At 39.8% G+C, this 27,746-nt stretch overlaps 1 protein-coding gene across 2 annotated transcripts; it reads left to right on the top strand.

Moving 5' to 3' along the window:
• Positions 1–11,073: 11,073 nt before the first annotated feature.
• On the top strand, positions 11,074–27,735 carry LOC141909649 (uncharacterized). Of its 2 annotated transcripts, none has more exons than XM_074800196.1 (14): positions 11,074–11,181; positions 15,460–15,791; positions 16,639–16,761; positions 18,141–18,260; positions 18,947–19,069; positions 19,323–19,445; positions 22,239–22,447; positions 22,922–22,967; positions 23,079–23,212; positions 24,417–24,542; positions 24,639–24,768; positions 25,054–25,188; positions 25,335–25,460; positions 25,958–27,735. In XM_074800196.1, the coding sequence occupies exons 2-14, from the start codon at positions 15,491–15,493 to the stop codon at positions 26,089–26,091; spliced, it is 1,830 nt and encodes a 609-aa protein (XP_074656297.1). In that variant the 5' UTR covers positions 11,074–11,181; positions 15,460–15,490; the 3' UTR covers positions 26,092–27,735. The 2 variants fall into 2 exon arrangements, with proteins under 2 accessions (XP_074656297.1, XP_074656298.1); XM_074800197.1 differs by lacking the exon at positions 11,074–11,181 and adding an exon at positions 15,168–15,244.
• Positions 27,736–27,746: the final 11 nt, after the last annotated feature.

Below are 27,746 nucleotides of genomic sequence, written 5' to 3'. Positions count from 1 at the left end.
TCTGGTTTTCTTAGTCGAGACAATTGGATTCGTAAATTTTACTGCTGAACGTTTTTTTTTCATGACATTTCATATAAAAAAAATTCATGAATTTTTGATGATATGTAATGTAAAAATCCTATCAACGATGGTTGTAAGGAATTTTAAGCAATAATTTGACTCGAAGGTATTCGAGTTTGAAGAGGAGTCAAGAAACTCTGAATAATAGGCCCAGAAATCTTTTTCATTTTATCAAGCAATCCCTGATTTTATTATATAAAACGAAAGACCCTTCCTCGTTTTGTGGTTTGTGTTTCTTATTGAATCATCGTTTGGTTAAGAAAAAAGTAGATCACTATTTACATTATTTTATACGTAATACAAAGTGTTTATGGTGTAAATACACATTATAAATATATATGTATATAAATATACATTATGGATATATAGATAGATAGGTTTTAACGTACAAATAGAAAATCGTGTGCAATTTCGACAGTATATTTTATGAGCGCAAATAAAAAGATTGTTAAAATTGAATTAACGAAAATTGTTTTTGTTGTTGTGTGTATATTGCATCTTTTTACATTCCTTACGTTCAGCAGGATGTAATAGGGAAGTGGAGCTGGCGAGATTAGGCCCTCTGAAGGCATCCCCATCCCGTGTTTCCGGTTGGCGGAAGTGATGCGTTGGAGACAGAAATATGTTGGGCGCACTGGAAGGAGGAGTGAAGACTTAGAAGAGTTAGGCTCCATGGATGAAGCCAATGAATTGGAGACGTGTTGAATAATTTTGAATGAATATAAGCTTACCGATAAATGCATTTGAGATTTTTTTTCTAAATCATCTTTTAGGTAGAAGTGTATAGAATATCATATTCTTACGGTATTTCCATATCAATAATGTACTAAATTGTTGTTTTTTTGTTCAGGTCGGGGTGTACATGTTTTCGGGAGTTGCTGAACAGCTCATAGCTCAACAAATGATCGAGTTGCAAACGATGCAAGCGTCTAAAGATATCGTAAATGAAATCCGAAATACAAAAATTCACCACGGCCAGCCAGATACAGATACAGCGCTGAAGAATGTCCGAGAACAGGTAGATTATGGTCTTAGAAAGCAGGGGTGGATCCTAGGAAATGTATATATTGCCAAAATTACATTTTCACAACCTGGCTAACGAAAGTACCACATACAGTGGCAAATCATTGCTGGTTATTTCTTTCTAGAATTACTCTAGATGCCCAGAAAATGATGCATGTTTTCAAAATCTTGAAGCCCTCCCCCTCCAAAATATTCCTGCACTTCGTGTACCAAGTATACAACTAGGCTTGGACTTGGCCCCCTATTCCTGGATCCGTCACTGGAAAGTACCACTGTGCCCATGTTTTTTTGGGAAATTAGATCAAGATCACTCACGACATTGTCATGATAACTTCATTTACTTGTATGCATGAATTTAATTTCACTCATGCTGACAAAATGCCCAGAGCTTTTGAGTTTTATGCATGATCGTGCATAGCATGAGCATTAAATTGCTAATCACCAATGATAAAACACTATATCCGTATTGTGAGGATGATGTGGACAGAATCAAATGATGATGACGAAAAAACAAAGTCCGAAATCGTTTCCGAGAGATGGTAGTTTATTCGACGTTTCCACTTTATTCTAATATTCATCTTCACGAATACTGAAGATGATTGTTAGATTATCGTGGAAACGTAGAGTAGAATAATCTACAAGCTCTAGGAAACAATTTCGGACTTCGTTTTTCAACTCCGTCAGAAAGTCAGCCTCGTTCGGTATTCGGTATATTCGGTGTAAACTATTCGGTATTTGATTTTAACCTGGTTAATTATTCATAGTGGGTGTGAGCAGAGATGTGAGAAGCGCCAAGACGTAATCCAAACTGGACCAAATTGATAATAAACCCTCAACTAAAAAAACCAGTTAGTTGAAAACTGGAAATTTTGATGATAAATTTCGACGTACGATATTTTACGTTCGACGTACGATATTTTACGTTTTCGGCTTCGTGATTGTGGGACTTGTATCTAATCAGGGAAGTGTGATCACACTTCCCTGATCTAATAAACCATCTAAACCCTCAAATTATTATCTATCACCAAAAGCTTTTGATTATTAAATGAACATTGTCTATGATCATAGAGTATTTCACCGATAGTACATTCATTTTGACTATAAAATATAAAACACCTGTTTCATAACACCACGTCAACCAAGTATCTGATAACGCACGGCCGGTACCGGTACTTCTGTTGAGTGCCCTACGGTTCAAAATTCTCGTTTACAGTAACTCTTTTTTTATGATCAATTCCAGTCGATAATTTGCTGTGAAAATAAGCAATTGGGCCATGTGTTACAATAAAGGGGAACCACAAGACTTGTTACTCCACCATCGTCCAAATCAGTGCATTTCAAATTAATTTTCGAACTCGATGTTTTGGCTTCTGAATCCGAAGAAATCTAAATAACATGAACCAGCAAATATTGACGTAGTGACGGTTGATTTACTACAACCACTACGATTGCCACTGTATCAACTCCTGCTTCGATGCGTTAACTTAAAACTGTGACCAACCCAGGCCTTCAAACTCTAAGAAAATCACCCTTCCCATAGGGAATGAATGCTTCCGGCGTATATATATTTTTCAATGAAAGCCGAGAAATTTAAAAGGATTCCGAAGAAAGCTTTATAGTGTTGGTTCATGTTTAACCCTTTCAGTGCGGTGTAAATCGTCGAGGGACATACACAGCGTTGCAGTGGTACTGATGTTATGAGACGACCTAGGATACTACCTTGCGTTACTCCACTAGTTAAGCCTACCCAAGACGAGACAGTTCTGTTGATGTTGACCGCCTGTTTTCGATCGGAGAAAACTGTTGGTCCATCTAAGCAGCCCATCAATGATACTATTGGGGTGATAAATTAGTAGTTTGCATAGAGGGAGGGAAGCCAGAGTTCAGGGCAGTGGCTGAAGTTAGTAAACAACCTACGTAGATGCTTACGTCGCACACAAGACACTGAATAGAAGATAGGTGAAAGTGACGTGAGTATCTGCGTAGGGTTGCTGGTTATAGCGGCAGCCTTGAGCTCTGGTATGGCTAGGAAGTAAACAAGTATAATAAACTCGTGACGTATAACATATGTAGAAGTATACTTCACGAGTAACATGAAATAAGATAAAAAGGGAGGGTCAGCACAGTAAGGGGGAGAGAGATGCTAGAGTGGCGGAGAAGCCTAAAAATACGAGCTGTAGGAAGGAATAAGAATTGTGCGGGAAAATAAAGAAAGAACGTAGACCTAAGAGAAGAGTTGTTATTATTCCGGAGTCAGAGGGATATCACTTATAGGATTTATCGGAACCAACAACGACAACACGAGGGGAGAACGCAACGTGGCCCCCACAACAATTGGTTGAGAAACTCAACCCCACAACATTGTTGGAGAAACTAAGCAACCCCACAACAATACCGTTTCCAAATAGCTTGTTTAGTAATCGCTGATATAGTACCTTTTCAAATGCTTTATTGAAATAAAAAGAACTATAGACGTATCGGTCGATTATCTAGGATTGTCTGGGCCAGTTATCCATGGTTTCAAGTAGGCCTAATTGACTGCTTGTAGACCTTCCCATTTTTAAAACCGTGTGGAACGTTGAACCAGGGGATTCTAAGGCTAAACAAAAATGATACCTTGTTTCTCCGCAGCGGCTGGGTCATTTTTGGAAAATATAATAAAATTTGTAAACAGTTCATTTCTCTATAGCGGCCGGGTCTGTTATGGTAAAATTGATCACGATTTAAACAAGAAATAATGTAGGGATCCGGCCGGCTAGGTCACGTGTAAAGCTCAGCAGAGCGTAGAAACAAGGTATCCATTTTTTTAGCCTAAGTTCCCTTCATTTTCAATAGCATGGTGCGGCTGTGTCAGTATACACGCGATCGTGGTCGACACTGTACGACACAGTATCCAAAGAAGAATAAGAACAAGAGAACCCGTTATTGCTGCTTTTCGGCTGTATTATGTTCTTTCTCGAATGAAAGATGGCAGCACCTGTCAAACGGTGAATATTAGTAACTAACGATACACCGCATCGCGGCGTAGACATACTACAGCGGTATGCTCGCTTTTACACACACGGGGTGGTATTTGTCAAAATGTTTCGAATAATTACTAACACTAACGCGAAACATAAAAGACGATTTTTTGGCTTTTTGCGCGCGTTGCTCCGAAGCACGAACAGACGAAACAACCCTGCGTTTCTGTTTCATGTTTCGGGTGAACCGTCTTGCTGTGGGTTAGGGTTATATATGTATTAGTGATAGCTCGGTCTATGGGCTTTGCGAAAAATAAATTTGAAAGGAATATTTAAGATATATTTCGAAAATATTTACGTGAATTTTTAGCGGGGAAGAAATTGAAAACCTGATCTCACGTTGAGCCATCAGAAACCAATCGAAAAACACCCGGCAGCTATTCGTTTGGTATAAATAACACCATATTTCCCCGGTCCAGGCATCAACTATTGTTTTAGTAACAAAGCCTGTATTTGTGCTGTAAATCAAAGGTAAGTAGCGTTAACCTTGGAGTAATCAATTGATTACTCCAAGCGTTAACCTTATCATAATTCCCTGCGTCTTATTTGAAGCAGCAAATTATCTACGTCTGCAGGTCTTTCCTAAAAGGTGGTGTTGCAGTCGGGCGGTTGAGGTATTCACGCTATTTTCTTCTGAAACTTGTTTTATTCAATTTATTTCTATTAATATTATTTCACATTCAGCTGAAAATGACTGTAATCTTCTACGGGATGCTATTGGGAGTCGCGTTCGTGTTCGGGCCGGTAGCAGCAATGATGGAACCTCCCGTCTTATCAGACTCAGTACCAGGTAGAACTTGTTTATTTTTGTAAGCAGTGTTAGCTTCTATACTTTTCCCGGTCATGGTAAAACAAGGCTCCAAACTTATGTACTAACAAGGCGTTCAGTGCTATGAATACTTATTGAATTATTATGTCGTTCAAAAGGGAATGAATTAATATACTTATTTCATCATTATTACCCCGTTAGATATAATACAACATTGCGGTACATGACAGAATTAGTAGATTGATGATAGGGGCCTGAACAGTGCCATAAAGGCCCATTGGAAAAAGGTTGAATGTTATCTAGAGGTTGATAAGATATAATGATAGGTATCAATGCTTTACTTAATTGATACCAACCTGTTCTTGTTTTCTAAAGCAGTACATATTAGTAAGCTTAGCCAGAACTTAATTAATACATCGCCAATCTATTGAATTTTTCAAGTTTTAGAATAGTCAAACGATTTTATCAAATGTCTAGTGTGTTTGAGACAGAACGATGTTGTTCTCGTGCTGGACCAGAGCGGGAGTTTGGAAAACGGAATAAATAACCAAGGGCCAAATCACATACCGACTGTAAGGAGAGCGGCGGAAGACATCGTCAAAGGCTTGGCGCTTCCCGTTGGCAATAGTCCGGCAATTTACAATGTAAGAAAAAATGGCCGAATATAGAATAGTAATGATTCATGAATAGCCGCGTTGGTCCGGGCTTAATTGGGCCCGAAACAACCTGTTCACACGGGTTCTAAATAGTGGATAGAATATCTTATCCATACGGTATTTCCATATTAATAGTGTAAATTGTTTTTTTGTTCAGGTGGGGGTGTACATGTTTTCGGGAGCTGATGAACAGCTCATAGTTCAACAAATGACCGAGTTGCAAACGACACAAGACGTCGAAAATATCGTGACTAAAATCGACACCGCAATCATTAACCACGGCCAGACGCATACAGATACAGCGCTGAAGAATGTCCGAGAAAAGGTGAATATTGATCATGGCCCACCACCTAAGCCCACATGCTACCTCAGTACCAGAGTTACGTCAGACTCATCAGTTATCAATCAGAATCCGAAGAAGAAGTTAATTCAGACATTTCTAAAAAGAACCATTTCAATTCGCTGAATTTCTTGAGGTCCATCGCTGACCTTAGTACTGATAAATGTACATTTTATCACAATTCTATGATTGAATAAACAATTTAGTTATTATCGCATGATCTGGCATCCTCGCTTGCCAGGGTTTGGTTGCCTTTGCCCTGTGTTGGCGTGTGATGCAACCAAACCCTGGTAGTACATGTCGGAGGAGATACGTAGGTTAATTTCAATAAGATCTTGACCATCACGTGGTGCCCCCGAATGGTGGATGTGTGAACTAGCTTCGCCATTCTTCCTCGAGATTCCCTCGCCTGACTAAATGTGCAATATTTTCATTCATTTTCAGATGTTGCCGAAAAGTCGCCCAGACGTAAACAACACGGTCGTATTGATAACTGACGGCGAAATTTTCAAAGGGGATCAGTTGGTTAATATCGTAGAAGGCTTGTTGCTCGAACAGGCGAAGAAACTACGAAGCCCCAACACCCGTCTCATCGGGGTCGGGGTCGGAGCAAAACTGCCGGAATTCAGGGCGCAGTTGAAGAAAGTTGTCAGTCGTCCGGTGAACGAAAACTACTTCGAAATTAAAGATTGGGTCAACGTCGAGCATTTTCTGGCGAAAACGATCGCGGCCACGTTGACATGTCCTCCGATGCCGCCGAAGCCTCCGTGCCCAGTTCCCGGGAAGTAACTCACATCATACAAATGAAACCCTGTTCATCTAAATGTCGTATTCGACGTCATATGAAATGAAACAATAAACGTAAAACTTAACGAAAAAGTGGCTTTGTTTTTGTCATCTCGTCTCTAAGTACATATATTCGCCACTAATGGTTCATAGAGGCAGATTATGACAGTCAAGGTGAAACGCAGACCGACATTCGTATACAGACTATATATCCAACCTGTGCGGATTTTTTTTAATAAGATATCTCGCCATTAACTATAATTTTTTTGTACAACGATATTCATATTCAATTTAGTTAGATTTAGATTGTACACAAAAGTAAACTTTCAAAAATTCTGGGTCGATTGTTAGATTTCAAATATATATCGCATTGATGGCGTATTGGCCACTTTCTCCTGAAAATGATCATATCAATATTGATGACGTAGTGCACATCGGCTCACACGAACTTCTGAATTAGCGCATACTAGGTAATAAACATCGTGATTGTTTCAGTTTGTACGGCGTCAAAAAAATTTAAAAAAAAATTGAATTGCCTGTTTTTGTTTACAAGTATTGTCTAATAGTCGTCGAAATAACGACTGAAAGTCGGGCGCGCCGGCATACAGCCGACCGATACAGATCTATAACTCAATTCATATCCAGCAAAATTACGATTTTCATCAAGAACCACCGTCCAGATTGGTACCGGGTATTTGACCTCTTCGCACTCGCATTCAGTTCCGCTGCATCGGTTCGAACAGTCTTTACATCTGTATTCGGTGAGTTTTTTCGGGTATCGGCCTTCGACGTTCATCGACTTGACGCAGTAGGATTGGCAGATTGACCGCTGGTCTTGAGGGGCCGTGTCCAAGTCGAACGGGTAGTAAGGCGGACATTGGAATTTTCTATCTCCGGATTTAGTGCCCCGTAGGCCTGGTGGGTGGAAACATAGCTCTTCTTGATGACGTAATAAATGCCCATGTTTGGATCTCAAATGGCGTGAACTTGTTGATTCGAGAAACAGTAACACGCTAGCAACAGCCAAAACCAGTCGAACCTGAAAGGAATGCAAAGAAAGAACTAACTGATTGAATTGAGGCCCAATTAGACTTGAGAAATCCTAGAAAAGTCAGTGGCCACTTGCACCCACTAACAATCATCTCAGCTCGTAGGTAGCACAAAGATTATCATTGGATCTGTCAATTACGTTAATTGCGTTACCAGCAGCAGATGATCAACCTATCGGCAACTAAACTAATGATTGTTAAATTTCTCTCCATGAATTCAGTAGAATTTCACAAATAGTTTTGTCAACCACCAACGCAACGACTGGCCGACTCACGGAGAACATGCTGTAGCTGTGAGGGGGCAGGAGTTCACTCGCCGAGGGGAGAGTGTTCACTTTTATGTGACATTTGTACTAAACAGCCTTCAATTTCGTCATTTTGGAACAATTCCATATGGATTTTTGCCAGACAAGAAAATTAAAAAATTTAAATAAAAACGTCGGTGGCATTGTCAAGATAAACAATTAATAACAAAAATAAACAAACGCTGACATTGCATCATTGTCCCGGTAGGGCAGGTTTTGTGAATGAGAAATGTCATTAAAATAAGATTTGCGTAATGCGTGTAAAACCTTTAATCGCACCGCGCGACATGATATCGTGTACTTAGACTGTGATCACAATCGCAGACGACATCACCGGTGTGATTAGTGTGAAAAAACCTTAAGTTAACAGTTCGTATCGTGTGATATTTAGGGTAGCATTTACACGTAGCATAATTGAAATAATACCTATGAATGTATTTAAGTAACAACCTACAAATGAAATGTGGCAAATGTTTGTAGTTTATTGTCCATATTGTCAACATCGAAATGTCTCGAGTGAATGCCTGAATTGATGCCGCTCCCGAAACATTTCTTTCAGTAATTCACATATTCTTAAACGATTTTCATATCTTGACCTTTCTGTACTACAGGATGATACTGAAGCGAGAGGGTCGGAGAACTCCGCTCTGTAGGCCAACCCGAGGGTGAGTGAAGCATTGGGCGATAACATGGGAGTGCGCTGATATGGGGAGTGTGCTACTGATAAGATGTTTAAAACAAGTATCTAGACAATCCATCGAAGCTTCTTCAAAGCTTCCCCCAGAATAATGGATTCCGTCTATGGGCAGACGAACGAACGGACGAAAAGTGAACACGAATGCCCGCGCCTGGCGTTCGTAGTTCATGTTCGATCGAAAATTTCTTGGCAGAAATACTGAACCCATCGTGAAGTCTTATTGAAAGGGAAATGATAAATCATTTATTTAAGGTCGAGAATTTTAGTTTATTTTCGAAAAGAAATGTCGGGGGGGGGGGGGGTGAAGTCCACGAAGGTATCCCACATAAGGTGACATCAAAGTGGACACCGTCTTATATATGAACTAAATGATTTTCATGTAATTTGTAATCTGTAACCCCGCGTCTTTCTTGCTGGCGACATATTTGAAGCTCCTCTGTGAAGGCGGGGCGCGATCGAAATATTAGAAAGATGTTGTCAAAGCATCCTTTCGATTGTGTTCGAGAGGATGCTGGATCTGGCTGCAGATTGATGCAGTACCTAAATTTAATGATGATTATTTTTGCATTAAGCATAATGACATTATTTCGTCTGTAGATTTTCCACTTCATCGAACATGAATTCAGGTGTGTACTGCCGCGGTATTATGACGAAGGCAATTCTATTGTAGAACTTGAGAACTGGGTAGAATTCCCACCAGAATTGGCGCTAAAATAACCGTTCTTTCAAAGAACTCCCGGTGGTAAGGCCGGGGAAAAATTTCAAAGTAAAATTCTATTTAGCGCTGAAATGCCGATAACTCGTGATAAGGCCGGGGACATTCCACCTGCAGAATTGTGGCAGTAAAATACCCAGAAAACCCGGTGATTGAGAGCCGGCACTTATTCCGCTGGGCCAAGCTTCATCGGAACCGCATCCAACGTGAGACCTAATACGAGGAGGGAAGGTGCCACCATCCTAAATGGAATCCCAAGAAAGCGAAGTCCAAAAATCTTTCTCAATGTATTTGACGCAAAACGGGTATGACTTCAACAATTTCAACTTTGACCGCTGTAAGAGACAGTGTCTACCGTATTTTTCAAACTTTTGACCACAAAGATTTTTACACAAATTCTACTCTTGCGTGCTATTCCCCCAAAAAAAATCAACACAAATCGAATAGGGAAATTGTAATAAATTTTTGACTTACCGGTAACATCATCATTTTTAACGACGGCCGACTAATAATGTTAGCGAAGCTAAATCGGTCGGAGAGGTTGAGGCCGCAAAATTCAGTCCTGCAGGTTTATCGAGCGGGGATGAGGTCGGTGTTACCGTTAAAGTAATAATTTGACATTCGAAATTCTGGCGGATCTTTTATAGCGTGGGGTGGCGGTGCGCGCGGGTCGGGTTGCTATTTTTACCCGATTGTATTTTTCCAAAGACGCAGACAATTTTTCATTTTGTTCTAGTTTTTTTAAATCTGAAATATTTGCGCACGCGCATTCAGAAAAAAAGAGAAAATCACGAGTTTGCTACGTGAGCAGTGGTTTGTGAAATGCGATGGAAAACCCGTTAGAAATTCAAAATTCGTATTCATAACCGCCGTTGTCTTTCACGTGATTTCTGATGTAAGGCCTTCTCATTTTGATTTTTTGTCTCGCCGCGATTCTACTCGAAAGAATAACTCTACTGTGAACAAATTACAGGTCAATGGCGATACAGCCGGGAGCACACGGAGCACGCGTGCCCCCGTCGCAATTCCGAGTCCCGTGCCCTTTTGAAAAATAGCGGCAATATTTTTTAAATTTTTCTGATAGGCCTAACTCCGATTACTTTTCTGATAACTTTCCGATAACTCCGATAGAGCAGGTAATTCCACCTGCTCGTCACAAGTTCCCGAAAATTGCATTTTGAATGTGCTGAAGTTTTAAAATTGTCTAAAACCCTTATTCGGCCTGGCTTATGCGCATGCTCAACGTGTCCGTGGCCCAAGCCAGGGTCAAGCAGTTAGCTTTTCGATGAAGTAAAACACAAACAATATCACAAAATGAAACCGTTTAGCACTGTTTTGCTACCAAGACTCCGACATTTGAAATAAAAGCTTTTTTTAAATCTTCCTGGAACTCCCCTGTGGGCCTGGGTACTCTACTGTGCTCTTAGAAATTATCCCACCAGAAAGTTTTGAATTCGTAAAAAATAGTTGCAGGATTTAGGACGCGTTGCATCTCAATGCGTTTCAAATGAGGAAGCCATAGTGACAGTGACGCAATAGTACAGGAACCTAGTCCGGAGAACTAAAACCTCTTCATCGATGGGATTCGAGCCTACTGACAAATGACGGCTAGTGATCATTATGACCGCTAGTCGTCGCCATCGTACGGTAGTGGTTTAGCGGTCGCGTCGAGTTGGCAGTCCCGGGTTCTGATCGCAGCTAGATTCAATCCAGTATTCAAGCATTTCGGATCGCTGTCACTCGAGCTCTCTCCAGTTCAAGGTAAGCGGGCATTCCATATCGCGATATGCAGTAAAAACCGTGCCTAAATATTCGCTGTTGATATGGTTTATTGGAAATGAACATTTTAAACATTTTCATTTTCAACAAACAAGGAACGTACGTAGCACTACCTGGATCTAGGGAAAACTCGCTTGCCAAGGCTGGCAAAATGCTTTGTCTCCGTAATCGATACCCGATCAATTGAAATTATTATTGGGATTTTTATGTAATCGTGATAATTGGCAGTCTGGTATTCGATAAAATGATTGTGGCCATTAATTATGGCTTTCATTGCATATTTCACCGATAGAATTTATTTCATTTGATGAAATTTGATGGTTCTATTAGAATAGAATCTGATTATTAAAATCAATTATATCCTGAAATCTTTTGGTTTAAGTTTGAGATATAATGTACAAATGTTTGGGTACCTTTGGACAAAAATATGTACCCGGTATTTTTGTCCGAAATTAGCTATTTTCTTTTGAATTATTAAACCAATATAGAGTTCCATTGACCAAAATTCTGACAATTATGGGTATGGTCTAAACTTTCTCAATATAGAGTATTAGATGGAATATGGAGATGCTGAAAATGTCAGCTCATTTTGTTACAGGGTTTTCAAGATATGTCCATTCCCATCAAAATAAGATTTTATTGATTATTAGTACTAACCAAATTGGTCAATCTTCTGATATTTCTGATCAAACAAGATTTTATCGCTAATAGATTGATATCAAAATAAGGGGTAAATACAGCAGGTCTAAGAAGACTTCTGTGAGATCGTCAATTTTTTATGTAGGCCTGTAACTCAGATTATTTATAGGCTCATCAACGTAAAAAAGGCCACAATGTTGCCTCGGAAAAAAAATAAGGAAGGGGCTGTTTCTTTAATATGCAGGCAAAATTGTGTAGAAAATTGTATCTTTAATCTTTCTGTCTGATCTAACTAATTTGCCTTGAAAAAAAAATTGACAACATCCTAAGATCTTGTGTTTGCCAGTTCATCAGCTAAATAATAAAGACCTTATATTAGAACAAAAAACATAGTGTCACCTATTTTTACGCGCCTTTCAAGTGGATCAAGCATTGGTTCTTTGTTTATAACTGGTCTCACTTGTCAGTTTGATTTATCTAAAAAGTCGATGCCATTTTCAATAACGTGTTCTAATTTTCTTGATCGACATAGTTAATAATTTCCATTATACATACACACAAGGGGCCTACATATATTTTTCGATTGATATGGTTTTGTCGGTTATGCCGTTTTATTATGTCTAGATTGCGTATTTTAGCATCTCGACACCTTACTGGAGAAACCCTGGAGGGCTGGCTTATTAAAATAGCTGTCTCAGGTTTATGTTAGAATTGGCTTAGATTATTAGATCAGTCTTAATTAGGCCTAGTTGAATTTGCTTAATAGGATGATAGATATCATGGAACTTAGCCTAGTCTTGTCCTTAGCCTGCTCTTATCTCGAAGTCATCATTCAATCAAAGTGTGCTTGAAAGTCTCCCTGGTACCAAATCTGGCATCCACCTAAGTTGTGAGAGGCCAAAATGCTGGTCTTCAGTTGTAGATTGGTTATAGGTCCAAAATAGCTTTGAATGGTCTTAGATGGTTGGATATAGGCCTACAACCAAAGTGAGCTCGGACTGCTCTAGATTGGCTATAGAACCAAAATGAGCTTAGACTGGTCTAGATTAGCTATAGAACCAGATTGAGCTTAGATTGGTTCCAAGTTGTTTGATTGGTTATAGAACCAAAATGAGCTGAGATTAGTCTAGATTGGTTATAGAATCAAAAATGGGCTTAGACTGGTTCCAAGTATTTTGATCGGTTATAGAACCAAAATGAGCTTAGATTAGTCAAGATTGGCTATAGAATCAAAATGGGCTGAGACTGGTCGCAAGGCCCAAGTTGTTTAGATTGGCGATAGAACTAAAATGAACTTATAGACTGGTCTTAAGTTATTAGATCGGCTACAGTGCATAACCAACTCGTTCTTAGACTGATTTTGCACCTGGTAGTCTAAGACTGTGCAATTTTATCTAGTTCTTGGCTTACCACTGTGTGATTAAGAATTTTTTTTCATGGCTTCTTTCGATTACGGATCGTGCGATCCTTATGAGCTCTGGGCCTTTTCTATACGCGTATTTAACAGTAGTAATAAATCCGATTGGTCGATGACAATATTGATGTTGTCTGCTTGTAAAAACATCATCTGCTCCAGACGCGGACCCGCGCAGCTGTTCACACGCTAAACGAATTAACAATTGAATCGAAATCGTTGGTATACATTGTTTGATTGAACTAATATAACTGGTTACTCGGTATTTGAAACCAACTCCCGGTGCCTGAACAATTAAAGAGTAAGAGCTACTTTATCTCTCTAACTCATACTGAGAAGGGCTACCAACTCCGTGAGAAGATTTTACCAGTTTAAACTTTACCGAGTAAGAAGTAAAGAGCTACTTTAGTTCACAAACTCTTACTCGGTATTTGACAATAACTCTTGGCAAATCTCTACTCTATTGAGTAAGAGGCAGTCACACCGACTAAGTTGGAAAACCAAATCAGGAAGAACATTTTCAACTTTACCGAGTAAAGAATTGAAGATAGGGGCGGATCTAGAGGCAGACAATGACAGGAGCACAGAATTAAAAAATGGCAATTCATAAGAAAAGGCACTATCCATGACAGGCGAGCGCCGGGTGCGAAGCGTTCGCTGGGGTCTGGGCATCCCCCAGAAAATTTTTGAATTTCAATCCATTTTAATGCAATTTCCAGGCACCTGAGACACAAAAATGACATTCTGCAACAATTCTTTAAGAGATGGGAATTTATTAATATGGAAACAATGTGATAATGAACTTTATAGAATTAAAAATTTTTTTGCACTTTTTTCAAAAAGGGCACTCAGAATTTGCGACAGGAGCATGTGCTCCCGTCTAGATCCGCCCTTGGAAGAGCCGCTTAATTTCAAAAATTTTTACTCAGTATTTGACAATATCTCTTGGCAAATCTCTACTCTATCGAGTAAGAGGCAGTCACTAAGTAGGAAATCCAAGTCTTACTCAGTATTTGACGATGACTCTTGACCAATCTCTACTTAATCGTGTTAGAGACAGTCAATCTTAATTGAGTAAAAATTTGAAAGACTGCTTTATTCCACAAAATCTCACTAAGTATTTGACAATACCGTACAACTCTTGACCAATCTACATTACTGAGTAATATTACATGCTCTTTATTATAAACACAAGCTCAGTTGGATTTGACTTTCCAAGTAGAGCGAATATAGTTTTCCATGGAAAAAGCAGACCAGAATACGCATTATTTAATTGGGCACAGTAGGCTTTCCAAATATACACTATTACTATTACAAATATATTATTCAATTTATTCTGGGCAATGAACGAAGAAAGGAAATCTGGTTTTATTTTTTGGTGCAATTACCAATACCAGACTTGACTGCCGCACTTATTTTTGAGAGATTTTCTTTTAAGAGCGCGACTACTCGTAGAAATATTTTTAATGAACATGACGAAAACGAGATTAGTTTCTAGTTCATTTTCGGTTGAACTACTGTGATTCAGATGTCGAATTAAGGGCAAAACTACTTAGTGGAACTTGTCGATGTATAACGAACTCAGATTTAACAGTTAGGCCTATTACGTAGCTAGAATTTCATACGGGATATAACGGTGAACCATCAGTTACAACGAATAGATTTTCTGGTCCCCTGAAATTCGTTTCAATTCAGTTCCGCCCACCGTACTGAAGTAGATAAGGTAGCCAGGTCACGTGTACGAAAATAGTTGGTTCTCGAGCTTCTCTCCCAGTCTGTCTGTCTGCCTTTCAGTTCGTTGATAGGTGGGTCGATCTTGCTGATGCTTGATCTGAAGCAGAATGATTGTTTTTCAGTGACGTGACCTTAAAACCTCAAGTAGCTTCTTCACAAAAGACTTAAAAACGATATAAAAGATAGATATAGAAGTTTAGTTTTTAGATACAAAAACTAAGAGGCTGTCCGTATATAGGCCTGTGGCCTTCTTCGATGGTAAATAATGATATGATATGATGAAATAACTGAGGAACTTTGAAGGTTTTAGGAAGGTTGTCTTGACACAAATTTTTTATTTAGCTATTGGCCCTACGACATATCCAAAATGCAATTGGAACTAACGCTTGGTAATTTTGGAGTTTGAGCCCGAGAACTGTTTGTCGCCTACGGATTTTTCTTCATAATTATGGATTTTTTTTTCTATTTTGTAGAAAACGGATTGTATGTTTGAGTGAGTCGACGATGACGGACACTGGTAACTACTACGCTTTGGACGCGACGCCTCGGGCTGTCATCATCAACGCCAGACCGTGCCACGAGCACTCGCTCGCCGCCGGTCGGACGGACGACGAGAAACCGCGTTTGCTGGACGAGGTTCTGACGTTTCTGCGCAAGTTGCTCGGGTATTGTTTGTGCGTGGTGACGTGCGGCTGCGTGCCGGCGCCCTCTACGAACGGCCGCTTTAACCACGAATTGGACGAGATTTCGTTGTCGGACACGGAACGCGAAGCCGTCAACAGTTTGTTGAAATATTTAGATTCAGGTGAGTTTTTTCATGGAAAAGAAATTCACGTTTTTGGCTCTCGTCAATCTTGGGTTCCATCGGTTTGATTCTAGGTGCTCCGCCGAGTTTCTTGGTGGAAGGTTCCTTTCTGGCCTCTTCCCTTGTTGGAAGAAAGAGACCTTGAGCCTGTTGATAATGCCCTGTAAGGAAACCCTGCCACTCCTAGATTCCTTAAAAACTCCTTCTTAACTGAAAATGCTTTTTTAAAACTTTCTTTTGGAAACTCCTTTAATCTAAGAAAATTGCCCAAAACTCCTCTTATTTGAGGAAAATGCCCAAAACTCATTTAAAACTTCGATTTAGAGAATCGTGAATAGAAATGTTTGTAGTTTTATGGTAGACAACGCCTAAACCAGTTGGAACCAGGATCTTTTTGTTACCCAATTAGACGGTTCCCGAATTAGAAACCGAGGTTGGTTTGTGTAAAGGATAAAAATGACCGAATTACCGGTTTACTGAGATAAACAGTACCGATTTAGGATGAGTCTACAGTAATTGGGATATGAAAGTGATGGAAACATTTTCTTGAAATTGTCTCTTATCCAGGAGAAATGTAGGGTAAGTCTGTAGGGACCCTGTGTAAGGAGTGGCGCTCAGCGGGTTGAGGAGAAAAAGAGACCTTAAACTTCTTGAGACTTAATTATTGCGACGAGTGGCGCTCAGCGGTCGGACGATATTTGTCGAATAATTTTTTCCAACAGCACATATTTATGAAGGTCATGAATAATACCGCATCCATATCCTCCGAGAAGATGCGCTAGTTCGAGTTTTGCCTCGGAAGATGCCTTTGGAAAATGGGAAATTGAACTTTTGTCTCGTTTTTCAGATCGTAGCGGTCAGCCGAGTATTAACGACGAACGTCTGCACGCTCTGTGCATTCTGACGTATTCCGACAACGTGGAATTGCAACGTTCGGCGTCGCTTTGTTTCGCGGAGATCAGCGCTAAGAGTACGTATCAATCGACGAGTAGGTCGTCGTTATTCCTGCGCGGTTAGCTCAGTTGGTTAAGTCGAAGACTGGGAACCGAGAGGTCCGTGGTTCGAAACCTCCTCTGGCCATGGCTGTCGAGACGTATACATGGACTAAGCTCGGCTAACTTGCGGGTTGTGAGTCATAACAACCAAATGCCCTTGCCCCGCCTAAAAAGGCCCTGGCCGACTCTTAAGACCCACTAGGGTTACACTGTTACTTGTAGTTCAGACGTTACACTCTGTTAAACAATTTTATCTGCATGGGTCATAGCTTAGTGAAAACTTGTGAAAAATGTATGTCTGTTTTAAGAAATTGTGGGAGAAAAGTGCGAAAAATCTATGAAAAATTTAAGTCAAGTGACCGTCGAAATGGTTAAATTCCCTTCTTATGGTGCATAGAATTTATGCACACACTGTTTTAAAGTTTTCAATCCATATTGTGATCGGTAGCCATCTATTGTATGTACCTTGACACGAAAAATTATGAAAAAATTATCTGGAAAAAAATGTAAAAAATCTGTGATTGAAGTTTTGAAAGAAGTCACTTGTAAAGGTATGAAAAAAAATATACAAAATGAGTTCGGCAATCAGAATCTGATCCGTGCGCTTGATTGCTGAAAAATTGTGGTTTCTATTTGGGAATGATTTCTAAAATGAGCTCATGATAAAAATTTGAGTGCTGTCAACCTCCTGGTTTCATCGTTCGTGATTGACAGACTTGGCTCGACTTAGATAGATTTTGAATAATGATAGAATTATGGTTGAAATTTGGGATCGTCATCCGGAGAACTTGATTGTGCGAATAGAGGTAGAATTATAAGGCCACTGTTAATTTGGATAGGGTGTAAGCCCGGGGAACTAACCAGGTAGAATGATCAGAAATAATAATACGCAGTAATGTAGGCAAACAACATTTCAAAAACACGTTTCATCTTATTGTGTTTTCATGATAGATAGCATCTACCCACATTTTAACCTGAATTTCATGATGCTGATTTCGAAAAGATTTTTTACAACGACAACATATGGTACCTTTTTGATTTTTTTTCGAAATAATGGTAACCTATAAATTTTAGTGGGTTGCATGTGATACAGTTAAAATCGAGCCCTTGGTACAAGGGTGCTCTTGCACGGCCCGGCCGAGCAATTTCTAACACGAAACTGGGTTCTAGGATTGTATATTCCTCCAAACCTAAGTCCTGAGAACTAAGAAGCTTTCCTACCAATTGAGATAAATTTTTTGGATCAATTATCAAACTGAAATGAGTTTAGCCTAGTTTTAATCGAAGTCTTAACTGTGATTTAGGAAGCTTAAGACAGCAAAATAAAATTACTCTGTAATGTTCTGTATTTCAGTGCGTACACCTCTTACTGAAGATATGATGGAGCCGTTGATTGCGTTATTGCAGTGTAAAGACTTACAAGTTCTGCGAGCCGCGTCGTTGACCGTTTGTAACTTCACTCTTAATGGCCCAGGTGAGCTGACAGGCCAAACTTCCCCTCAAAACATCCCTACTGTATGCTAAAAGAACTTCGATCCCTTTCCGAAAAAAATCTCAGGGCCAGTTGCATGGACGAATTGAAAACGTAAAAATTTGTAGATCGACGTATGAAATCAGCGCTTGAGTACAGTTTGGCAATCACCGTGATATTTCTCAGGGCTGGTCTTATTGGCTATAGAATTATTAGCCTGTCCAGGGGCGGATCCAGAGGCCAATTTTGAAGATCAGGTCCCAAAAGGGCACTTCGATCTTTAAAAAGGCAATAGTACTCTTCCCAACTCGGGGGCCAATTTTGAAGCGCTTGTCACTGTTGTGCGTAAAAGGTAATATTACGTAGGTGTATTCCCGACGTGAAATGCACCAGTTATATATAGAAGACAAAATGATAAGGACAAAAAATTGATGGACTTGTCAAGTCTCAAGAGTCCCCCTGGATCCGCCCCTGCGGTCTGATACTGGTCTTGAATCTAAGCCTCAACTGAGCGACTAGCCGTGCGGTTAAAACCAGCCCCAAAACACCGCGCTTTATTCCCGGCAAGCAGGGACATAAATCAAATGGAAATCAATCAAATAGGTTAGAGGCGCAATTCGCTATTTCGAGATCAAAATCAACCCCAAGACTATGAGTAATATGTAAGTTGCATTGTTTCTTTTTTGTAGAGCGTAATAAAGTGGTAGTTGTCGCATGTGGAGCTCTTGAACCGTTGGTGAATCTGTTGTCGTCGGCTGATGTCGAGATTCAGTGTCATACGTGCGCCTGTCTTACCACGCTAGCTACCAAAGGTAAACACGCTACTTTGAGAAAGTAGTCCAGAGGTCCCTGCACCCAGTTACCAACTTTTGAGTTAAGAAATTAATTGATAAATGAGTTCACTCACTGTAAATGAGAGGAGTCTAATTGGCTAAGGCATCGATTAAGTTTTCGTTTTTTCGTAAAACTGAAACGTGGTTGTCGAATTTAACCCTTAGATCTTTGATGAAAATGTATTCGTAAAAATTTCACTCCGCCCGATAAACGAACTTCTTTTCTCGTTAGATATTTATAAAGAAGAGATCGCGATGTCGGGAGCCGTGATGCCGTTGTTGAATCTAGTGAAATCCAGTGAACCGCGAGTGAAACGTAACGCTATGGGCGCTGTATTAAATCTCAGTCATCTCGGTGAGTAAATAGAACTTCGGCAGAAGTTCGAGTCTGAAATAGGTTTCGGATGTGTAAACAGTTCGTTCTGTTCGTTCCATTGTGGAAGGTTGTAGACTCGATTATTGGTTCTGAGTGAACCCTTCTTGGAAGTCGCAGTGGGAGTGTGACAACACTACAACACTCGGTGACCAGTTCTCAGTGAACCCTTCTCGTCGCGATGGCAGTGTGTCTAAAACACTTGGTGAACTCCTCACAGCTTTGGTGAGAGTGCGTTGACTTGAACAGACGCATGAGTTCTTGGTGAACCCACTCACAGCTGTGGTAGGAGAGCAGGGAGTATAGAACTGACACGATAGGTTTTTGGTGAACCCTCTCACCCCATCAGGTTCTTGGTTCACCTTAGAAGACAGCTACAAGGGGCTTCTGTGTAAGATAGTTAGGCGGCCTGGAGCCTTATGCAGAAAACAACTCGGCATAAAAGATCCCTCAAATTTCATGTATTCCCTTGAAAAAAATGCGTCCCTAACTTTAAAAAGTGCTATTGATTGATACTTACGATAAAAAGGGATATTAAAAGAACCCCTGAGCTGAGGATTTACCTAACTTCTTATGGGCGAAAATTCACTTGGGTAAGTTGAGGAAATTTGGAAAATGTTTTGCATACAGCCCCTGGTCATTGTAAGATCAGCGATAAATTCTCGAAAGCTGTTTTAATTCATCTTTCCAGACATTTGAAAAATATGCGACCACTACAACAGCATACTACCACACGTGGTTACTACAGCGCGCGTTATTGTGTAAACTGAAGAACCATAGGTTATTTCAATATGTTGTGCGAAACACCTGTCATTTTGTATAAGATTTACTAGTCAGTTTCAGTGGGAAAATTGAACGCCAGCAATCCATCCACCAATCGCGCCAGATGGTGCTGATAAGAGTACATTGAGGTTTGAAAAATGTTTACGCTTCAACGTTGCAAGCGAATGACCCGTGCCCTGTGAAACTCTTGGCTGGCAGTCGCATAGCTGTGGCTTAGATTGATGACCAGTTTGAGACCATCTTCGTTCTATAGCCATTCTAACAACTCAAGACCAGTCTCACGATTTTGAACTGCAAGTCCCATCTGCAACTGGGCCCTCAACTACTTTTACACTAAGATCCACGATTTTTTCCACTGGAGGAAGCAACTTTAGTTGGTGAAGCCTTCCTTGCTAAGGCAATGAAGTTCGCAGTTATTATAGTATATTTGAGTTAGTAATAAAAAACCATTTGGCAGCTTCTCAGGAAGGGGAATTGGTTGGTGGGTGTCTAGATACTGATTTCTAGAATATATAAATTGTTGAAAAAGTTGGAACAGATAACTGATCAGCACCATTTAACCAGCCCCAATCTTCTTTTGAGGTTTTGATAGTGCGTACATAATGGTCTATTGTTTGCAGCGAGGAAATTCCATGACTGATATTGCATAACAATAAGGGTTATTACACAACTTCTGGGGTCATTGTTTGCTGATATGGGCTAATCATTTTATGTCAATGTATATTTTCGAATAAGTGCTACTTTCACAAGGTTCATTACATGTTACATTACAAAAAGTACTGACGATCCTAGTGGTCGTTCTGTTACATATGTCGACATATGGTATTATATGTAAGTAATGGTCAATCATTGTTATTGATCTGTGATGTATGTGTATAATTAACCCAGATATCATGTGTGTATGTCTTGCGCGCTAGTCGCGGGACACCTGTGCGCTGCCGCCGGCATTCAAGACACCCCCTACGACTACCATTCATTTCAAACATGCGAGAACGATATAAATCTAACCTTTGTCACTGTGACTGAATGAATTATCCAGTTGCCTAGCGATCATGTCGCAGCAGCTGGTTGAGAAAGAAGAGCGATCAATCCGTCTGCTGACTTACAACTAGCATTATATCTCGTACATCCAGGTCTGTTTTGCGCAGTTTTATTACGAGCGGAAAGTTGAATTCGCGAACAAATATCTGAGCTTGCATAACTTATAAACATCTCTCAAGGTTATTCATAGGAGTTGGCTGTTCGAAGCCCCAGCTGTATCTAATTAAACACTAAAGGGGTCAAATTAGGGTGAAATAATATGCATGTGAAAATTTGTGAAAAATGGAGGTCTGCTCAAAAAATTCGAAAAATCTGTAAAAAAATTGAAGAGAAGTAACTGTCAAGATATTCTGATCCCCTTTTAATGCCTCAAACACCTCAGAATTGCTGTTTGTAGCTCAGAATTTATGTTTAAGTAATTTTACTGCCTGCATTGTGATCAGACTAACCACTGATGTTTTTATACCTTGAAATCATTTGTGAAAAAATGCGTGAAAAACCTGGAAAAATTATTCGAAAAATCCTAGTATTTCATCGTGAAAAATGTAAAAAGCCAATTGTAAGGGTGTATAAAATGTGAAAATTCCAGAGATCAACAGTCTCGCCCGTACACTAAGTATTTAAACTTACAATTCGTAGAGAAAAAACCAGAGCTGCCAATTATTCCTGATCTTCAGTATTCGTTACTATTCCATAATGAGAAATACTGATTTGATTTGATTGATGCTTATCGAAAAATGAAAGATGTTACTGAGGGTCTTACTGTTGATTGCTGATTTATTTGAACATTTTCTTCCATATTTCAATGAAATGTTACTGAAGAAAATTCAGTATGTTACTGATAGCACTTTTCAGAGGTTGGCAGCCCTGAAGAACGAACCACTGAACCCATATATCCTTGAACGATTGTTAGATGTCTCGAGTATCTTAAAATTTGTGTTCTCATTCTAGAATTGAATCGCGAGGTGCTCGTATCGAATGGAGCGTTGCCGATTCTGGTCGAAGCTCAGAACAGTCGCGACGTCGACATACAGTACTACTGCACGGCGGCGATCAGTAACCTGGCCGTCGACAATAAACACCGCACGATGATCGTAGCCGTCGGGCAACACGACATACTACGACAACTCATAGATTTGTTGATGTCGCCGGCCGAATGGGTAAGTCATCTATCCCGCCGATAAGCAGACTTGCCGGGTGCTTACGAGTTTTCGATAGCTTTGGAAAATGGGAATTTCTTTCCAGGTACTCGAAAAGCTATGGAAATTTTGTTCTGTTTTTTCTCTAGCTGTGGAAAACGTATGGAAAATCAGAAATGGTCTCAAAATAAAATTTTCCTTCTTATTTGAAGTTTTAGGCTGTATGCCTAAATGTCTTACTAAACATTTAATAACACAATCTTTATGAAAAGACTTTGTCGATGGTATTGATAATTGGCTCTTATTTGACATTGCCTGTTCTAGGTTAGCAAAAGGGCTATGGAAGATTAATAATCTGGGTATAAGGAAGTGGTATGGAAAAGTAATGGAAAAGAAAATTGGAAAACCCCGTTATAACCCTGGACTTGAATTATGTGCCTGTATTTTGAGGGTCTGTTCAATTCAATTACACATGCCGTTTTGTCTTTGTTTCAGGTTCAATGTCAGGCTTGTTTGGCGCTCAGAAACTTGGCTTGCGATGGTAAATCAATTTTCTAATATCATACATTGTGTCTACATAACTTTCGTCTCTGGCTGCCTGATGGCCGTATTGGATAAAACTGAAAGTTAACTAAATGAAGTTTTATTTCAGCTGATAATCAGTTGTTGATTGTACATTACGATGGATTACCGAAGTTGAAGCATATTATCACGTACAGTTCAGGGGATACCCTCTCAGCGGCTACGGCCTGCTTACAGAATCTCTCCATCAATCAATCCAATGAGGTAGGAAAACATGTGCGTCTCTTTCCCGTTCCCTCTACTGTTTATTGACTAATTCCCATCCCCTTCCATCGTAACCCTCCCTCTGTCCCTGCCTGCCTCCCTCCCTCCCTGCCTGCCTCCTTCCCTCCCTGCCTGCCTGCCTGCCTCCCTCCCTCCCTCCCTGCCTGCCTCCCTCCCTCCCTGCCTCCCTCCCTCCCTGCCTGCCTGCCTGCCTCCCTCCCTCCCTCCCTCCCTCCCTCCCTCCCTCTCTGGTCAATGCCCTCTGACCTGAAAATCAGGAAAACTCGAGGAATCGGATAGATAAAGACAACATTAGGGAACACTTAGGTAATTCGACAAATTTTGCGAAATAACCTGGAAATGCCTTTGACCACGCGTTCTATATCGATACGGGATTCATGAAAAACGAATGAATTGTAACATTGGTGCGGATTCACTCGAGGAATTTCGTGTAAATATTCATGGGAATTCATGGAAAAATTAGGGAAGACTCGGGTAATTTGTAAGTTGGCAGAAAGTGGCCTGCTCCTGATCCTTCCTCTCTTCCTTTCAACTGGCTCCTTTCCCGCTCTCTACTTATTTCTTTCAACTTCTTTCACCACATTTCCCTGAGCCTACTCGTGTTTCTTAGTCTCATAGTAAAGGTGAGTATTGTTCATCATGTAAGATGTGTCTGTCGCTTTTTTGTCTAAAATGCGTAGTTCCCCGCAGTCACTGGCGCCAGCAGGTCTGCTTTTCTTTCAAATTCTTACCGACTGCTGTTTCGCCGCAGTGAATCGCCTAAGGCAGTATTATCATTATTTGATAGAGAAACCCACATCTGATTTCTTTTTTGAAACAACAATCTGGAATCAAGATCTGAAATCTGAAAAAATTCTACTGAATAAGAATTTTGGAAATTCAAGAGATTCCGCTTTACATATTCCGTAAAGTTTTGACTTCGGATTGACCGCTTTATTTATTTATTTGATGGATTTGATATGGTGTCCCTTACAAGCCCCACACCTGCCCGGAGTGAAAGGTGGTTTGATTTTGATATTGGAAATCAGATATAGTAGTTGTGTGATCGGCAGTCGAATTTAGAGAATTTTTGTTTAAATCGAAGTAAATAGTTGGATATTTCGTCTGGTTGGGTACCACATCGAGATGAAATCTCAGTAAAGTTCTTCTTGAGTGCTAGTGTCCTCCTTTATTTGATTTTCAGGTGCCGATTATTTGTGAATCCTTTTTGCCGGAGATTTCGCGAATTTTGCTGAACGCCGAAAATCCCGAGTCACAGCGCCATGCGGCGGGCGTCATTCGAAACCTAGCGGCCGGCGAACACAGCAGGGTACGTCTTCTTAAATTACCCACTCGGAAAAATACCGGTTTGTTCTGCCCGTTTATCATTTTGATTTAATCATGACCCTCTTATAAATATTTTCAGGTACTGTTGAATACAGGTCACATAGAAGTGTTATGTAAACTGGTTTTACGGTGTAAAAGTCAGCCCGATCCCCTGGAATTGAACCTCCTCATTCAAGTAACGGCAGCGTTGGCCATTCTAGCAGATGAGGGTATGTCAATTTCCAAATTTCTTCTTCAAAAATTCTTCTTTACCACCGTCGCTCCTCAGGCATTAGACTAAGATGAAGTCTCTTTGTTTTACTAAGGTGAAGTTCCCTTTCTTTACTGTGATGAAGTTCCCTTTATTCAATTAGATGAAGTTCCCTTTCTTTACTATGATGAAGTTCCCTTTCTTTATTGTTCCCTTCTTTACTTAGATTAAGTTCCCTTTCTTAACTTAGATGAAGTTCCTTTTCACGGAGATGAAGTTCCCTTTCTATACTTATCATTTTCAGAGGAAGTCAAATTACGTATGCTCGCGTATAAAGATGGCTTATTTTTCACGAAACTTGTCGACTTGGTGAACAAAACTACGTATTCGGAGTTACAATATAACTGTGCTGGTATCATCGGTCAACTTGCAGTCTCGGGTATGTAAAACCAACAGTTTTGAAAGTCAAAATGTAATTCAAAATATATTTTACCCATGATCAGAATTCAAACGGTATCAAACCTGCCATTAAACCTGACTGACAAAAATATTCATTCCGAATTTTCTTCTATTGAACTCTTGTAGATATTTCGAAAGACCTCATCCTCTCAAACAGTTCCGGTGTGTTGAAATATGCCAACGAATTCCTGCGTCGGTCAGACAAGAGTTCCACTCATATCGCCCTGTGGACTCTGTTACATCTTATGAAAGGTATGTTGCCCTTGTTGTCCTGGACATCCAAATGACTGTTTAAAATGTAAAAAATATTTTCTAACCCCTTCCATTAAAGATGGCTGCCTAATAAACCTGAGGCCAATTTTGAAGGACTTTAACCCGAAAGGGCACTTTGATGTCAACGAAGGCAATATAAGGGGCACTACTGCAATGAAATGCACCAATTATTTTTGTTAAAAAAATAGAAGAGGGCTCTTAAACAAATTTGATGGACTTGTACAAGTGTCAGAAATCCCAGCGGATCCGCCTCTCATAAATCTTCTTATGACACCATCAAATTGTCTTCTAGTAATTGGACCTTTTCATAGCCACCTTTTAGATCACTGTCTTTAGATGCATTCACTGTTATCATTTGATGATATCATATAAGGGGATTTTATGAAGGCAGTCATCTCATGGGGTTCCCTGGTATCTTATTCGCCAGTCTTGCATTATTGTCATTTTTCTGGTCAAATATATGGTTTATTTTTCAGATGAAACTTTCCATCAGGCCTTGTCGGATAGCGGGGTCGTTTCCGAAATCGAACTGCAGGTGTCGGCAGGTGACTTCCACGTGCCGGCCATTCTCGAGTTGGCTGAAAAAGTGATTGCCAAAGCGAACGGCTGAACGTTTTAAGTCACCGATGTCCATACATAATACTTAAAATCGAAGGGAAGGAACAAAGACAGTCGGATGAAACTTGGTAGTAAAACAGTTATTGCATTTACGGCAGTGGTTTTAGTATAAACTTATGCTTTGTGTAGTTATTGAAAAATACACGGCATCACTCGTCAAACAGTGGCAATCATCGAAGTGAACCAGTAAGGTCCATCTTTAGAACGAATCGATTAACGTTGAGCCGGATACTCGATCTTGAAAGCGTTTATTGCAACTGGTAGAACATTCCATTCTCGTTTTTTCGACTATTGTGATACGTGTTATGCAGTCAGACCCTGCTGTACTCTTTGTACTATTCGAATCAGTTGACCTACCGTAATTGCTACTGGTCAGGTTAGTTGACGTATTGCTCAGTTCAAAAGTAAAATACCCTCCTGTGATGAAATATATTGAGCGGATTTTTTCACCAAACCACAAACACTTTTATTTCAACATTTATCATGTAGATGCAGTACGTATCAATCTGCTTCCTGGGCCATGCACTCATTCGACACATTATCACTGTTATTCCAATTTCTGAGTGTCCAATCTTTGTGTTCAGAACTGAGGCATTTTAAATTGAAATCGAACTTCAAAATCAAGACTGTATTGGCAGCAAACTTTCTAAAAGTGGGCCTTCAAGACTTCACGGTTCAGGGTTGTGGATTGATGCTTGCATAAACCGAATCTTTTGCACCAAAGAAAAAAAAAGATTGTCAGTATATCATAATTTTTCATCAAGCCATTCTCATAGCACTTCTGAACCATTCATTCCACGTACGATTTAAGGCCACCTTATTTTAATCGTTTTCATTTCTACCTCCGTGATTGTTTTCGTAAGAAAGTTTTCCATCTTCGACGATTTTCTCCGCAACTTTTAGCGATCAAACGATTTTATCTATGATTAAAGAATTAAGATAATTTTCCATGTCATTTTGTATCGGATCTTTCTGTTCGTAATCGTATCGTTATAATCGTAATTATCATTTGTTTCATTTTGAGGATTTAGATTAGTCTTTACTTCTACTGAGTCTCCGCTTGTCTCTCTCAGGTTTATTGCATATTATTTTATTCATATCATTTCTTAAAGATTTATTTATTTGCTCATTAGGATTGTTTATCAATTAACTGCTATCTCTCATTAGTCATATTTATTAGTCATGTTTGAATTAAGATTAGCTGTATTTTGAAGTCTCATTATTCTTGTGCCTGCTGTCTGCATTTGATCATTGAACATCATAACCTTCACTTTAATAGCTCCATTGGAATGAAAATGGTTGCTGAAAATACTTATTTTTGTAAATATGGATTCGGGGTTTAAAGAAAGATATAGTTGAGTCTCTATACAGGTGCAATGTAACTTTTTTATCAGATATGTCTCAATGTTGATATTTATGAAAAACCTTTGTAGCAGTGAGGGGAGGGGAGTTCTGTCCAAGAAACCTATTTTAAACTACTCGCTGCTCTGCCACCACTGCTGTGGGAGTATTTGGTCGATTTGTGTGGATCACTCCTGATATTATTGTTGTAGAAGTATGAAATTTTTAACGGTCAAAGGGTTTTATAAGTAGTTTATTTTCAGTCTCGAGAATGTTAACAGTATGTCAAGAGTGTTGGGGTTGTTC

Source organism: Tubulanus polymorphus, chromosome 8 (genome assembly GCF_964204645.1).
Source record: "Tubulanus polymorphus chromosome 8, tnTubPoly1.2, whole genome shotgun sequence".
In the NCBI taxonomy this organism is placed as follows: Eukaryota; Metazoa; Nemertea; class Palaeonemertea; order Tubulaniformes; family Tubulanidae; genus Tubulanus; species Tubulanus polymorphus.
Note: the sequence above shows the minus strand (reverse complement) of the source record. Positions and strands in the feature narration are given on the sequence as shown.

Bases quoted from the DNA above. Each gene is read 5' to 3' on its own strand.
- LOC141909649 (XM_074800196.1), top strand. From the start codon at position 15,491: ATGACGGACACTGGTAACTACTACGCTTTGGACGCGACGCCTCGGGCT. The intron at 23,213-24,416 runs GTAGGAAAACAT...TTTGATTTTCAG, and splicing joins CCATCAATCAATCCAATGAG to GTGCCGATTATTTGTGAATC. The intron at 24,769-25,053 runs GTATGTCAATTT...TATCATTTTCAG, and splicing joins GGCCATTCTAGCAGATGAGG to AGGAAGTCAAATTACGTATG.